This window comes from Chaetodon auriga, chromosome 18 (assembly GCF_051107435.1).
Source record: "Chaetodon auriga isolate fChaAug3 chromosome 18, fChaAug3.hap1, whole genome shotgun sequence".
In the NCBI taxonomy this organism is placed as follows: Eukaryota; Metazoa; Chordata; class Actinopteri; order Chaetodontiformes; family Chaetodontidae; genus Chaetodon; species Chaetodon auriga.
This window is the reverse complement of record NC_135091.1, coordinates 2,063,091-2,078,818: the sequence shown is the minus strand read 5'-3', so window position 1 is coordinate 2,078,818 and position 15,728 is coordinate 2,063,091. Positions and strand designations below refer to the sequence as shown.

The 15,728-nt window shown below is 44.9% G+C and overlaps 2 protein-coding genes across 2 annotated transcripts; both read left to right on the top strand.

The window, feature by feature from the left end:
- The first annotated feature begins 1,415 nt into the window (after positions 1-1,415).
- Positions 1,416-3,275, top strand: LOC143336412 (fatty acid-binding protein, brain). Its single transcript, XM_076756560.1, has 4 exons — positions 1,416-1,553; positions 1,716-1,888; positions 2,216-2,317; positions 3,000-3,275. The coding sequence occupies exons 1-4, from the start codon at positions 1,481-1,483 to the stop codon at positions 3,048-3,050; spliced, it is 399 nt and encodes a 132-aa protein (XP_076612675.1). The 5' UTR covers positions 1,416-1,480; the 3' UTR covers positions 3,051-3,275.
- A 1,355-nt stretch (positions 3,276-4,630) lies between these two features.
- smpdl3a (sphingomyelin phosphodiesterase acid like 3A) lies at positions 4,631-10,810 on the top strand. Its single transcript, XM_076755555.1, has 8 exons — positions 4,631-4,841; positions 5,445-5,658; positions 7,452-7,596; positions 7,782-7,878; positions 8,126-8,289; positions 8,388-8,568; positions 8,740-8,864; positions 9,533-10,810. Exons 1-8 carry the CDS (start codon positions 4,745-4,747, stop codon positions 9,836-9,838), a joined length of 1,329 nt encoding a protein of 442 aa, XP_076611670.1. The 5' UTR covers positions 4,631-4,744; the 3' UTR covers positions 9,839-10,810.
- The last annotated feature ends 4,918 nt before the right edge of the window (positions 10,811-15,728 follow it).

Genomic DNA, 15,728 nt, shown 5'->3' with positions numbered 1-15,728 from the left:
TGCAATCTAAATGTTAGGAAAATAAAACAACAATAAAATGTACAGGGAGCCAAAATAAAAGTTCTTTTCTTACATTGAAGTATAGAATATTCCTTTGGTAACAGCCTGTTCTGTTTTCATGTTTTCAGATTAGACGAAGAAGAGAAAAAAGGGAAAAGGGGATGAAGAAATTAAACAAGAAGCAGTGAAAGCATGAAAAGAAAGAAAACACTGAAGAAAAGGAGGGAAAGTGAAAAGAGATACAAGGACACAGAGGGAGAAGGTAGAGAGGGAAGGAGTGAAAATATTTATCTTTATATTTGTCTCTTATGCAAGAAAAAGACGAATGCCAGCCCTTATCAGACAGATATCTGACAGGAAACATGCACTGACTCACAGAAAAGAGCAGATTCACGTTGTCAAACTGCTGTTTATCATGAAGACGTGTGTCTCTGAGGGAGCAAGTACGGTGGCCCTGAGAGCTCAACCCACAAAAACAAATTCAAGAAAACATCACCACGTTTAGAAAAAAACAGACGACAACAGGACGTGTTTCCAGGGGACGTTAAAAAGTGATGGACACAGCTGGGACACACTCGTTGTCCTCAGCTCATAAACACTGTGTCCACACATCACCTGCAGTTTGCCTCCTTTACTCACTGCATCAACAAGAAAAACACTCTTACATCCAGAGCTGGAGGCAGACATGACACTAACATACATTTACTTTGTGTGAGAAAGCAGAACCTGTGCGCACACACACACACACACACACACACACACACACACACACACACACACACACACACACACGTTTGGAGACAGTAATTACTGTGTGTGTTGAGCATGAAGAAATTGCAGTTGGGGGGGGTCGTTAATGCAGTTCAGGACAAAGGGCTGTCAAACAAACTGATTCTGCTCCACTGACGCTCCCCTACAGGACACATTCCAGACACAAGGAGGTCTGTCTCCAGCACGAGGCTCACAGGGGATTAAGATGAGGACATTAATTAAAACATAAATATGGATTAGCCGCTAAAGCTCGCTGACTGACTGAGGAAGCTTCCTCAGTCTGAGCTTTTTCAAACAGAGGCCTTACTGAATGCTTCCCTGCGAGGTTTTACTGCTTTCTGATCTGAAATGCAAACAAATCAAACTTTTTGGTCTTTGCTGTCTTTCAGCCTGAAATGAGGATTTCGTTCAGCTGAGATTCGACACTTCACCTCACCAAACACGACTGATGAGAGCAATTGCATCATTAGGCATACAAATGAGCTAATTAAGCTTCTTTTTTCTCGTCTAAGGGTCCGTAAGATCATGACCCAATTTAAATATCCAATAACGACTGAGAGGAAATCTCCTGAGCCAATGGGATGCATGGCGCCACCCACCTGCATGCATAATAATAAGGAGCAGAATAATAACACAAGGGGGGAAACTTGGACAAGCTGCAGCTCGCTCAGTGTGCTTTGGAGTTACTTTGCCTCTGAAAACCTTCACCATGGTCGACGCCTTCTGTGCCACTTGGAAACTGGTTGACAGTGAGAACTTCGATGAGTACATGAAAGCACTCGGTGAGTAACTGACTCTTCTTCTCTGTTTTGTTTCACTTCACTCACACATGCAGTAAATCAAGGCGGAATAAGAGCTGAACATCATGTGTGCCTGTAACAAATGATACGTTCAGGGGTTGTCGTAAACCAGGCCGTCACGTTTCACCCCTGTGCCCCCGTCAGGTGTGGGCTTCGCCACCCGGCAGGTTGGTAATGTGACCAAGCCGACCGTTATCATCAGCCAGGAGGGTGACAAGGTGGTGATCCGCACCCAGAGCACCTTCAAAAACACAGAGATCTCCTTCAAGCTGGGAGAGGAGTTTGATGAGACCACCGCTGACGACAGGAACTGCAAAGTGAGTCGAATCCTTTTCAAAATCCTTTTCTACAGTCTGAAATACGTACAGGCAGTGTCTGACGGGGTGTCTAACTTTAACTGGGCTTTAATTCAAATCACCCTAATCTTAAAATTTATCTAAAATGTGTTGTTTAATGCATTAATTTTTGTTTGTTTTTAAGACAAAAAGTATTATTTTCAGGGTGTTTTTTGTTTCTATTTGCGGGTCGGTGACAAGAATTGACATCTTGAGACGTCCAGAAACAGACGAGCGTTTGGCAGCATCTCAGTGCTGCACATTCTCCTCCTCACTCACTTCAAAACATTCTTGCCTTTTGTCTTTCAGTCCACAGTGACTATGGACGGAGACAAGTTGGTCCATGTCCAGAAGTGGGACGGCAAAGAGACCAAGTTCGTCAGAGAAATGAAGGATGGCAAGATGGTCATGGTAAGAACAGACGCAGATCTGTCAGACGTCTTATTCGCGCCTGGTGTGACTTCAGCCTCATAAAGGACTTAGATGGAGTACATTTACTGACAAAGACGAGAAGGACGTTCAAACTGAAAGGGGCCATAAATGACAGTTATTTAGCCCTTCTGGGAAATATTTGGTTTTATAAAATGTTTATGATGTTTCAGTGCCCTCAGAAAGCAAATGAACAGACAGGAATACCAACTGTCAGATCAACATCCAGTCACTGTGTGCCAGAATCCGCCAACTTTCCTTTCAAATGCCCTCAAATAAAAAGAAATATCCCAAAAATCCTGAGAATTTCAGAAAATGTAACATGTAGAGAAGAAAGCGTGCAGCTAGTTAAATATCATTCATGTCTTATTACATGTAAAACCTCTGCAGGTCGTCACTTTGGGCTGAAAATAAGGGGAAAACATGTTTCAGACAGTTTTGTTGTATTTCTGAAGTTCCAGCTGAGAAGAGTGAATGAGTGAGCGTGCCTTTTCATGCATTCATAGTCAAATTAGTTTGCTCTTTACCAACCAGTCAGCTTCCAAAGCTTCCTCTGGTCAGGTTTCTGCACTCCGTCACAGCGCTGACCTGCTTCTGTCTGTGAAATGAGCAGACTGGGAGCGTCCAGTTCGTTGTCCTGGTAACTGTCCTCTCTCCTCTGCAGAATTTGACCTTTGAAGACATCCACGCCGTGCGTACCTACGAGAAGGCATGAGTGCTCCGGCTGACGGCGTCCCAAACCGGCCAAGAAGTGTTGATTTTCTAATTATTATTGACTGTATGCTTCTCTTTGCACTTCGTCTTCCTCCGCATGTACTCGGCCTGCAGGCTGCACGTGTTTTGTAAGAATTTTTTTTATATGAAAACATTTCTGTCGTGATGGATGGATCGTCTTTGCAGCCCTGTGTGAAACATGAAATAAAAAAAAACACAGAGTAAATGTTTGTCTCCTCTCTGATGTGTTGATATTGTGTTATAACAGTTCTATCAGTCAATACAGAGAACAGAGAATCAGCTTTAACCCTCAGATACTGAATCCCTGTCTGTGAAGAGAGAAAAACGTACTCTGCATGACTTTAAGTGTCACTGCATTGCTGAAACATATTATTCTTTAGTCACACAATAAAATAATACACCACAGTCTCTGATTATGGCTAAATTTCCTCAAACTCCGACACAATATTCCAGCCCAGCTTCAAAACCTGGAGGCGTAATGAGACTATTCTCTGGAGCAGCTGCATCAGTAATCCTAACGATCCCGTCAGAGCAAACATTCAGTCTCTGATTAGTCCCCTGATGTGATTTTAAGGCCTCAAATGACTCGTCAGTCCTTGCTGTAGACGTATGCTTTCACAGTGTGTTCAAGTGCTCTATTTTAAAGACCTTAGCGCCCAGATTTTCACATTTTTAGCAGCAGTTCAGGGATCAGTGTCCCTGTTACTCTGTTTCCCCATGAGAGCTGGAAATGTGGCTTTCATGATTTTTGAGTGGACTGACCCTTTAACCCCCAAGACAAATCTGAAGAGTCACATGATGATTGAACGGACAGGAAAGAAAAGAGGTTATGTACACAAGTGATGTGTATAATTCTCCATCTGTGTGTGAGAGACTGGTCAGTTTTTCCTCTTTGGTTCGCTACAAATCCTTAAAATGAAAGGGTTAAAGGCTCATAACTCAAGCCCACATGCTGAGAGGCCACATGTCCTCTTATAAAGGGGTCATAGCTACAATTCATGTATTGTGAGATTAATATTTACTTCATGTCCTGCACTGGATGACTCTTGGGAGGATATGGAGCACTTAACACCGACAGATGGATTTTTCTGATCAATGCGAGACTTTCCTGTCACACACACACACACACACACACACACACACACACACACACACACACACACACACACACATTCTGCCAGCCCTGCTGTTTGAAGGGCTGAACAAACACATCCAGGCTTTGTTAAATACATGAACATAAAGGAACAGAAGAAGAAAATACCTCAAAACTCGAGATTTTTTGTTTACAACTTCCATATTTGGAGGAATATGTGTAAATAAAAGTTCTGCATTGGGAATGTCATTTAAATGAGAGTATATATAACTCAGGAAAAGTACTGAAAGTATTAAAAATGACAGGATAATGGTCCCTCTGACAGTTATAGCTACAAATAATATATGTAGTTTCACATTATTATAACCTACAGTTATTGATCCTGTTTTAACAGATCATTGATCAGGTGGAGCCTTGCAGACTTCTCCAGCTCCTGAACTTCCTCCTCTGAGCGCCAAAATACAGGCAGTCACGTGACCACGTCTCGACTTCCTGTTTGTGTCTGAGGAGAGAGCTGCTCCGGTTTGCTGCTTTAGTTTACATGTCGTCTTTATGAAACTACTCAGTCGGTCTGTGACACGATGAACACGGTCTGTGTTTGGTGGTTTGTGTTGCTGACTTGTGGCGCGGCTCCGCTCGCGGCGGCGCCCGCTAGAAGCAGCTACCTGCAGGGTACAGGTGAGTGGAAACTCCAGAACATGTCGTTAGTCAGAACTCAGGTGAACGTCTAGCAGTTTATCACCGCATTCTGTCAGTATTTATAGACACTCAGAGGTCAAAACGTAGCGCAACCTTTTGTTTATCTGCTGGGCTTCATTTAGCGGGATGAACTGATCAAACATATTCTGACATTTGGCTGTAGAAGTGGATGTTTTTTGAAATTTGCTGCTGCTTGGTGGATGTCATTGTCGCCGAATTTACCCAAAGACACTGAGGATTCATTTCAAGTGTTCAGGTTTGCTTTGAAAGTTGTGTTTTGCCTGCAATTGAAGAAAACGTATAAATTGACTATTTTTTAAACGGAGTTCAAGCGGAAACGTCACCACGGAGACGACGTACGACGTACGTCCAGTTAATAGAGCTGATGTTTTTTTGTTTTGTTTTTAACTTTAACTGTAAAACATCTTGGAGCTAGATGATTAAACTAGCATGAAATAAGACTTTAATAGTAAAAATTAAACCAGGGAAGGAAGAGAGACTGTACTGTGAGACAGAAATATGAAACAGGAGATCTTATCCCTTCATCCTTTCTTCTTCCTCACTTTTCCTCCATCCATCCAGGCAGGTTCTGGCACATCACAGACCTCCACCTGGACCCCACCTACCACCTGGCCCCAGATCCCACCAAGGTTTGCTTCTCGTCCAAAGGAGTCCCCGCCACCCACGCCGGCCCGTACGGGGACTTCCTGTGTGACTCCCCGTACCGCCTCATCCAGTCAGCGCTGGCTCACATGGCTCCGCTCACACAGCCGCAGGACTTCATCATTTGGACCGGGTGGGTTTGCTGATGAGGGAGAGTCAGAATGAAGTGTTTTTTTTGCGTGTAAATGATGAACTCATAGAAACAGTATCTGTGGCTTCCCTGAAGTTTCACATCCTGTTGGCACAGCGGCCGTGTGCTTCGTGTGCTTCCGTGTGCGTCATGTGCTTTCATGTGGGAACCAAACCGCTTTGAGGTTTGAAGAATGAGGACGTTGTAATGAGATGAACTCCCTCTTTCCTCAAGGGAGAGTTTCATGGTTGTTTTTAGCCGCACAAAAAAGCAGAAGTGTCTATTTTATTAGGTACAGACTTTCACGTTCTGCACGTGATCAAAATTCAGTTTATCCAATGTCTGTTTGTTCTCAGTTACCTGCAGAACTCGTGACCGTCCCATCAGGCTCTGCTGGAGTTTGTCTTTAATGCTAATAAGAAAACGCTATCCTGCTAAAACACAAAACTTTGTCTGTGGTGAATATTCTACCTACTAAACATCGCCATGTTAGCATTTTCTGTGGAGAGCAGGTGATCCGGCCGCGTGGTGCGTGATGGATACGGCACGGCGAGTTGACGGATCCGTCCTTCATGACTCATCCAGCACGACCAGGCTCACGAAAACCAGATCAAACTGTCAAATCAGGCAGAGCTTACCAGACCTCTGCAGCTGCTCCTCTCTTTTAGACGCTAGCGGCTCAAAGCTGCATTAGCTGCTACGAGTGTAACGCACCCGAATCTCTGACTGAACCATCTGTGTTGCATTGTGGGTAATGTAGGAGCCAGTTTTCACTGTCCGCTTTTAGACCAGCTGTAAAAGCAAAGCTGAATCAGTGGAGAGCTCTTGACGAACACATCCTGGCCTTGATTCACTCCTCACAGGTAGTCTGAACACACCTTTACTGTGGCGACAGTTGAAGCGGTGAGGTCGTTTACGGTTAGGGTCAGAGTTTCATCGTTGCGGTGGTTCCTGTAAGAAGTGTCAGCAAGCAGAAGTGACACTTCCTGAATATGAAAACCCACCATTTCACAAACGTCCATAATTAAGAATGATGTCTTAACTTACAGATTTCAGATCTGAGCGGGATTCAAACGATCATTCACCACGATCAGGGTTGGAGAGGGTACGAGGCCGACAGCGTGTTTAAAGGCAGTGAATAAAGTCTGCAGATGAGCTGAAGTCTCTCAAAGTGCTGCTCTGTATCTCTGAGGAAACTGATAATGACAGAAAAACTGTGAGCAGCATCAGTCACAGCAGCAGTACGTCCACACAGCTCTCGATTAATCGGCAGCTAATCAGCTAATCCAGGAATTCATGGGCTTATTAAACGCTTAGGAGGATGCCATGCCACTTAATCCTCTACACCGGGGAGTCCTTTTCAAGTTTTAAGTTACTGTGCAAGCAGATTTTTGCTTTATTCTGTTGTTCTTGGGCTTTGTGGCATGAGTTTGCCTTTTCACTTAATCCACTGTGCAGAAGACGTCACGTGATGTCTGCAGGATTGTACAGACGCGTGCAGCTCTGCTGAGTCGGCCATGTTTGGAGAGAAAGAGTCAGCCGCCGTGCTGTGATGGACAGGAAGTACAGTCGTGTTGAGACATGAGGGTTTCCCTTCAGATCACGTGGTGCAGTTACTTCATTTAAAGTCATGCTTAGTTCTCTTTGCTGGAAGTCTTTTATTATTAAAGCTTGGAGCTGCAACAACTTGTGGAGTTAAATATGGTCTGGAAACCCCAGAAAATGACGAAACGTGCAGATCGTCATGAACGTGACCTGGGTTAATGACGCTGCATCTTCTTTTCCCTCCCTACCAGTGACAGTCCGCCTCACGTCCCTGCAGACGAGCTCTCCACAGACATCGTGATCCAGGTGATCAGTAACATGACCCAGACCATCAGGCAACACTTCCCCAACCTGACGGTCTATCCCGCCCTGGGAAACCACGACTACTGGCCTCAGGTAACAGCATGTCACATGACAGCAGGGTGACACATGCAGGACAAATGAAGCAGCTATGAGGTGAAATGAAAGCGTGACCTTGTGCCAGTCTTAATGAATGTACTTTAATTTATTATGACTGCTGCTGTGTGTGAGAGTGCGTTCGATGCTGCCGTGTGACGCGCTGGTTGCTTCGCTGTTCTTAGGACCAGATGCCGACCTCCACCAACGCCATCTACAAAGCTGCTGCCCAGCTGTGGAAAGCCTGGCTGCAGCCTGAAGCTCTGCTCACACTCTCACAAGGTGACATGTTGGCACATCAGCTGCTGTGAGGGTGTTTCTGTCACAGTGCTGCACTTAAAGCCCCCCAGACCTAAACAGGTTGAACCCATTATTTACTGGATTCAGTCTGAATGCAAGTTCTTCTAATATTTGTATCTTCACTAAGTGTTGGTTTTGGTATCATAACACAGTCCAGACTGAGCGTCATGCTAACGCTCTCTCCTTAGCGTCGACTGAGGCATCATTTTGAGCTTCGCTCTGTCTGCAGGTGGTTTCTACTCCCAGCTGGTAAAGCCTGGTTTACGTGTGGTTAGTCTCAACACCATCCTCTACTACGGCCCTGATAAAGTCACCAGTAACATGACAGACCCTGCCGGACAGTTCGAGTGGCTGGAGAAAACCCTGGAGAAAGCAGCTCAGAGCCTGGAGAAGGTCTACAATGTTTTCTTGAGCCCTGCCGACCTTTGACCCACCTCACAGTGCTGCATGTCAATGATCATACCTTTAACGTGGCTCACTTCCTGCTGCAGGTGTACATCATCGCTCATGTACCTGTGGGCTACCTGCCCTTTGCCAGAAACACCACCGCTGTCAGAGAGAGCCACAACGAGAGGCTGGTCGCCATCTGCAGGGAGTACAGTCACGTCATCGCCGGGCATTTCTACGGCCACACCCACCGGGACAGCATCATGGTGCTGCTGGACAAACAGGGTGACAGCAGCAGAACAGATGTGTTGATCACGATATTCTGTATTTGTAATGTGTGATTATGTAGAACGTTGCACAGAAGATGTATTTCTACACAGACAGCTGCTACGTACTGTTGAATATTACATATTTTACATATTGACATATGTGGTGTTGTTTGTTTTGTCTCTGCAGGTAAACCAGTGAACTCGCTCTTTGTGTCTCCGGCTGTTACACCAATCAAACATGTTTTGGAGCCTTACTCCAACAACCCAGCTTTCCGCATGTACAAGTACAACGCTGAGGACTACGCTGTGATGGTAAGAAACTCTGTGCTGTGATTTCCCTTTAGTGGAACTAAACCAGCCCACTGCCCCAAAAAGAGGCAGAAATGTGTGGACAGGTCCCACATGCTGAATAAAAACAGACACACAGTGAAGAAATAAGCTTAAAGCAGAGGGTAAAACCTTGAAATCACACCTGGCAAACTAAAATCTGGACGTTTGATGCTTTTAATCTGACAAGTTTGAGCTTCAGAGGTGATGCAGACCTGCTCTTCCCTGATTTTTAGTTCAATGAAACCTTAAAACCTGATTGGTTAAGCTGATTTTGATCTTCAGGTGATTGTTGCACCAGGTGATGAAGCTCTCTGAAGTCTTCAGTCCATCTGTTATGAGTCTGGACACTCATGGATGTTCATGAAACCTGACGGTAAATCCAGTTAAAGGTCTGAAACGGTTCAGGGGAGCTGAGAGCTGCTCAAGTTAGCAAACATTTTGACAAATTCAGGTCAAACTAAAAATGTCCTGCACTGAAACGCCTCCTCTGACGTTTGTCTCCCGATCAAAGCCAGAAGAAAAAGTCCCTCCTGATGATTAATCACGGTGTCAGTCAGCACACAAAAACTGTTTCTGCCGTTGAAAAAGGCTCAAAGACGTTTTCTTTCTCCCCTCTCGCTCTCTTTTGGTGCCTTTCTGCCTCTCTGAAGGATATCTGGCAGTACTATTTGAATCTGACGGAAGCCAACGAGAAACAAAGATCTGACTGGAGGCTTGAATACATCATGACGGAGGCTTTTGGACTGACTGACCTGCGGCCACTGAGCCTGCTCCAGCTGGGCCTGAGCTTCAGGCTGCCGCAGACCAAAGCCTTCGACAAGTATTTCAGCCACTACATGGTCGGCTACGACAGCAGCATCATCTGCAACGGAGACTGTAAGCTCAGCCAGGTGTGCGCCGTGCTCTACCTGGACCAGCCGTCCTACTCCAGGTGTGTCACAAAGGGAGGATGGTAGCGTGCTCGTGGATGAAAATGGGGATTTGTCTCAGGAATCAGATTTAGTTTTTAAATCAGCATTTTTTGTTTTGCTCTGCTGGAATCATGAGGGGGAAGCCATGCACTCATTAATCCACATATTTTACTTTCTGGCTTCAAAAGTACAAAATGCACAATTCCACAGTGAATCAGTTTAATAAGGAGGAAATCAGCAATACAATGTGATTTATGTACAAAAAGTCTCAAAAATGAAGGAACTTAAGGGCTTTGCCTCAGGACTCTGTTTAGTTTTTGATTTTCAAAATGATTTATGTAGATATTATATATTTTTTTACTGAATAAACTATGAAAAAGGGGTATCACATGCTTTTCCTTTGTGTGATATTCTATCTAACATCATAATCCTTTGCAACGTGGACCTCAAATGCAGCACACACAGACGTCTTGATGACGTTGTCTTTAAGCATTAAAAACCTCCTCGAGCTCGTCTCAGTTTTGAGGCTGCTGTAGACGCCGTGAGGGAAATCATTCGGCCGTGGTCGCTTTTAGACGCTGCACCTCGTGATAAGGAGTCATTTGAAATCTGCTGCACAGAACGAGTGAAGCCCCTCAGTCCTTCACACCAGTCGGTCCCCGTATCCCTTCTTGCACTAATGGATTACTCCTAATCTCTGGAACCATCTAATTGCCGACCATCACTTGAGCTGATGGTGCTGCTTGATCCTGAATGCTGAGGAGTGTTGAAGTGGCAGGAAAAAGGCAGTTTGAGCGTCTTTATCTTCTGTAATGTGACGCATTTCTGAGTGATAGAAGGACTGCTGACCTCCACCAGCACCTCCCTAACACACTTTGGGTGTTCAGGATGAAATTCTAACTATGACGTGTGCACCAGAAATACGTCTAACTTGTGGTGATTTTCTGTTACAAATGAGTGTCTGTTGTAATTTTGCACTTTATTTTTCTACTAAATAAAGGTGTTTATTCGTTCAAAGCGTGTGTGTAAAGCACCTCGTCTGTTCCAGGAGCAGGTCAATGAAGCCGCTGTGTGTTACTGAGGATAAAGAAGCTAAGCGCAGCGCTGTGACAGTTGCTAACTCGAAGGCCGCGGTGAAAACTTGTGCAGGCTAGTTTGCCTCTGCGGGGGGGGGGGGGGTGAAGGAACAGCGACTAACCTCATCTGACCCCCTCACATCACTTTCACCCCCTCCCACCATCGGCCCCCGATCTTATTCAACGCCTGTTCAAACTTTCCAGAAACTCCTCTTGTTTCTCAGCCACCACCTCAAGCATTCGCCCCCGTCCTCCCCCCTCCCCCTCCCCCCTCCCCCCTCCCAGCTCTTTTGTCCCTTCGCCTCCCTCCGAAAATGTTGATTACGCCTCACTAAAGCAGCTTCTTCATGCAAAAACACTCCAACTCAAATCAACAAAAGTTGGGCCGCAACAGCCAAATTTGCCATATTTTGCTTAAATTGGATTTTGGCTGCAGAACGAGAAAGTTCTCTCGAGCAGTGGTTCCTAACCTGGATCACCCACCAAAGAAAGGGGTTTATTTGTAGATCTTCAGTGTATTTGTTGTGAATTACTGGATCATTTTAGCTCCTCATACCCCTTAAAGTTTGGAGGGAAGGATCATGCTTTGATTCAGGTGGTAACAACCTGAACACATGCAGAAGAAAACACAACTCCCATTTTTAGGGGCCACAAGCTGGATTTCCCAAAGTGTGATGGTCGTTTAGCTGCTTTTAAACATTTACGTTGTATTTAAAGTAAACATTCATGTCACTAACTGTTCATATTATTCAAACTTCAGATGGAGAAAAGACAGACTGAGTCTCCTTTCGAGCCTCGAGCTGTAAATCTGTTCTTTGTGTGTGTCTTTGTTAAAGTCTTTCCCCTCATGTGCCCCCAGCACCATTATTATTCCTGCCTGAGCCGAGCGTCCCGCCACTCAGCGCCTAACAGAACGTAACCCTGGAGACAGAGTTCGTGGCGAGCATGACGATGGTGAGGACTCCATTGCCACGGTAACGGCAGTAGAGCCCTCAGTCCTCTGAATCCATCCCTGAGGTCACTGTTAGTGGCCATTATTTAACCACTGACCTGCCAGTCAGCATGTAAAGGTCTGTGTGTTAGTATGAGAGGTAGAGCCTCACACACTGTTCCAACTTACCGTCCCACCAAACTCCATTCAAATTTCAACCAATTTTATATACGCTTGAGTGAACATGCAGTTTTTGAAAGGTATTACCACTGTTTGTCATTTTCACAACATATACATACATATATAGTACAAAACAGCAGTCATGGACTGTACTTAAGTACAATTCTGAAGTACATTATACACTTTACACTTCTACTCCACTACATTTCAGAGGCAAACTTTTTTTCTGCAGAACAATAATACTTCAACTGGTTAAACGTCCGCTGCTTACATTTTATGCAGTTATCATCAAACTGGTTTATATACCAATGATAATGCTGGTATTTAAAGTAATTTATTTACTAATTTAATGTATATGGCAACAGAAAATCATTATATAATACAGCAATAAGACACATTTCTACTCACATAGCCTGAATTTTCAAGATGTGCTTGTTCATACAGTTTTGCTGGCGTGTCAGAATCTGCACTGACATTAAATCATTTATTTTCCTGAAACATGGTGCCAGTTAGTGAAACTGGAGCTGGTCAGTAAACGGGAGGCAGGACCAGGAGGCAGAAGCAATACAGCAATGCAAAAATACTCCATTACAAAGTATTAGCAGTAGTATTTCCCACTGAAACAGAGTACTAATGAGATTGTTGCTGAAGGGTCAAAGAGAGGCGATCCAGCGGCAGAAAACCTTTAGAAACCTTCTTAGAAGGTGGCTGTCTTCATAAATGACGGGCCGGCTCTCTGACTGGTGGTGCCCCACAACCAGTTAATCTGAGGATTACTGTCAGGACAGTATAGCCATCCAACTGCCCTCTCCTGGGGAGCTGGAATCTGTGTGTGTGTACCATTACCCTCCAAGCTTCCAGCTCACCTAATCCCTTTTAACATCTTCACGTTCCAAACACTGTCCCTCCCTTGTGTTTGAAGAGGCAGTGGTCTCCTGTAGGCAGAGATATGTCATGATTAAAGTGGAATATTTTCAGAAGCTTCCTCCCTGTCTGCTTATTGTGAATCTGATGCAGCAACACGTTTCACAGACTGAAAGATGTGGAACGCTCCAAAAACACCTGTTTGGAACGTTCCACAGGTAAACAGGCTGATTGGTAACAGGTGAGAGCATAGAGGATGGAGCGAGGTTCACCACTTTGTGAACACATGAAGGATGAAGGAGATGAACACATGGACTCAGAGACACTTCAGGAATCTGCTGTCAGTGAACACAGTTTGATTTTGAGTGACTTTTTTTAGAATCAGGGCTGTAATACTTTAAAGTTAGCAGAAGATCTCGACGTCTTTTGTCCTGCAAATGATCAAATCAGTTCTGAGTGAGGATGCACAGAGAACTGCAGATGTTTCCAGCATATTTATGCTCTTCAGGGGTAGATACTGTGCTGTGTGAGAGGGGCCCTGCTGTTCATCTGACCGTCCTCCTGAAGGTTTGGCTTGGATTCCAGTTTGGACACCCGACACAGGGCCTGCAGATCCAACATGTTTGGGCAGGTCTTATCTCACAGGCAGGGTCAGCAGTGGCCTGTGACCGCAGGTGACCCCCTCCTTCTGGACCTGAGCTAATCCTTTTGTGTAAAACAGCCCTTGTCTGGTCTGGATTGAACTAAAAGTGATTAAAGCTGTTTGTTGCTGAGTCGCCGTTAAACTTGGGTCTACATACAAGAGCAGTGTTATGCAACATTTTCAGAATGGCTTTGACTTCATGTGCAGTTGAAGCTATTTCACTAATCGTCTCTGAATATCACCTTTAACTGTTGCCTCCTTGTCTTTAATCCAGACCCCCTCCTCACACTCCCCTCGCCGCCCTGCATCATGTGTGAGCATATCTCGCTAATCGCCGTGCAGCTGATCTCATTAAAAGATCTAGTAAAGCAAAGAAAAGGCTTTAATCTGTCCTCTTTGTATATTGAACAGGTAGGCGGAGACGTTTGGGGAGGCTGAACAATCAGGCCAATATTTTAACTGTTCTCTTTATTATCCAAAAAGTGAAAAACAAAACAGTATTTTAATGGATTTTATTTCTCTCTCTTCTGTATATTTTCCCTGTTTTCTGCCTTCTTTTAAAGCCCTAAAATAACTTGCTTTGAAAAATGCAGTAAAAAGGAATTATTACTGTTTCCAGTGAAACTTTCCACTTTGTGTTCTGTGGATTGTCAGAAACATAAAGCTCCTTTCATAACGCCGGTTTACCGTGTGATATTGTCTCACACCCAAGTCTCACACAGTCCATAATGGAGAGAGAGACACAGAGACGGAGGGGTGGGGGGTCTCTTTAGTCTCATGCTTCAGTAGTAATTTGTCAGCGGGCATGAATGGACTCCTTCATCAGCGAGTGGAGACAGCAACAGGCAATCTGGTGTGTGTGTGTGTGTGTGTGTGTGTGTGTGTGTGTGTGTGTATACACACTAGTGGGGGTCTGGTCTCAGACTGGAGTTTGCTCTAAGCCTCTTCTAGCCCTGATCGCTCTTGTATGGGCCCACCATAGGCCGTTTCCCAGCAGCCAATCAGACTCCACAAAGCCCATTACTTCACTCCCTTATGGCGGCTGTGTCAGGTTGGACCAGCATCCACCAAAAAGATGCTAATTTGAGGAGAGCAGGAAAGCAGGACAGAAAGAAGAAAGTGTCATTCTGTAAAAAAGACGTTCACTTTACAACTGACAACCCAAGAATATTGATATTAGATTGTATTTCTGCCAATAGATCCCCAGAAATCCTGCACACTGGACCTTTAAGACGACCTCAGTGATGAACGTTTGCTTCATCAAACACTGTCAGGCCGACCGGTCTCATTCCCAGGTCGTCAAATGTTTTGCTCCGGTGTCTTTCTAACACGTGATTAACGCCGTCGCTGTTTGGTAAGCTTTTCAAAAATATCATGAACGCTGACGGCTGACACAAACGGTGGTCTCCTGGGTGAAGGTCCAGTATTTGACCCTCCATATGCAGGACGTACTGCTCTTCATACTGCCTGACTTGTCTCTGAGGGTCTAATATAACCACAGTGGAGTGAGATGAAGCTCATACAGACACTAAAGGGTTCATCTTGTGTCTGTCAGACGTGGATGTTCTGATGCAAAGGCACAGCAGACACACGAGATCATTTCCTAAACTGGTGAAGATCAGGGCGGCTGTGGCTACAAGCCAATCAGCACCTCGTCGAGCAAGACGCTGAACCTGAAACAGTTTAAAACAGAGTTTTAAAGTTCCACCAGTGATAAAACTCAAACATCTGAAAAACTGTTATCACTTCAAGTTATAATGAGCCGAGCAGCCAAACACTTACACAACTTACTTAACAACCTTTCTAGAGAGCTGCTGTCTAGGAAGGAAAGACTGGTTGTGGGTCTGTGTGTGTGTGTGTGTGTGTGTGTGTGTGTGTGTGTGTGTGTGTCAGTACGAATGAGCTGGAAGGAGGTCAGCTCCTGACACGCCGGCTGCACGGTCGAGTCTCCACTTCCAATTAAAATTTCACCCAGAAACGGGAGTTGTACATTTCCCACTGGAGTAAAGCTTTTGTACGAGAACACAAAGCTGCGATTATTGTGCTGCTGAATTTATGAATGGCCACCAAAAGATGGCGGCCATTGAAAAAGGGACTCATTATACTTGAGGGTTGTGGAATTTGTGTTTGCGTGTGTGACAGCAGCGCTGGAGAGGTGAAACATGGACGCGTGTGAAACACATGCTGCACTGATTCACTGTCAGGGCTTCCATTGGTTCATTTAACTGCTTTTTCTGGAGC

Bases quoted from the DNA above. Each gene is read 5' to 3' on its own strand.
- LOC143336412 (XM_076756560.1), top strand. From the start codon at position 1,481: ATGGTCGACGCCTTCTGTGCCACTTGGAAACTGGTTGACAGTGAGAAC. The intron at 1,554-1,715 runs GTGAGTAACTGA...TGCCCCCGTCAG, and splicing joins TGAGTACATGAAAGCACTCG to GTGTGGGCTTCGCCACCCGG. The intron at 2,318-2,999 runs GTAAGAACAGAC...TCTCCTCTGCAG, and splicing joins AGGATGGCAAGATGGTCATG to AATTTGACCTTTGAAGACAT.
- smpdl3a (XM_076755555.1), top strand. From the start codon at position 4,745: ATGAACACGGTCTGTGTTTGGTGGTTTGTGTTGCTGACTTGTGGCGCG. The intron at 8,290-8,387 runs GTCTACAATGTT...TTCCTGCTGCAG, and splicing joins CAGCTCAGAGCCTGGAGAAG to GTGTACATCATCGCTCATGT. The intron at 8,569-8,739 runs GTGACAGCAGCA...TTGTCTCTGCAG, and splicing joins GGTGCTGCTGGACAAACAGG to GTAAACCAGTGAACTCGCTC.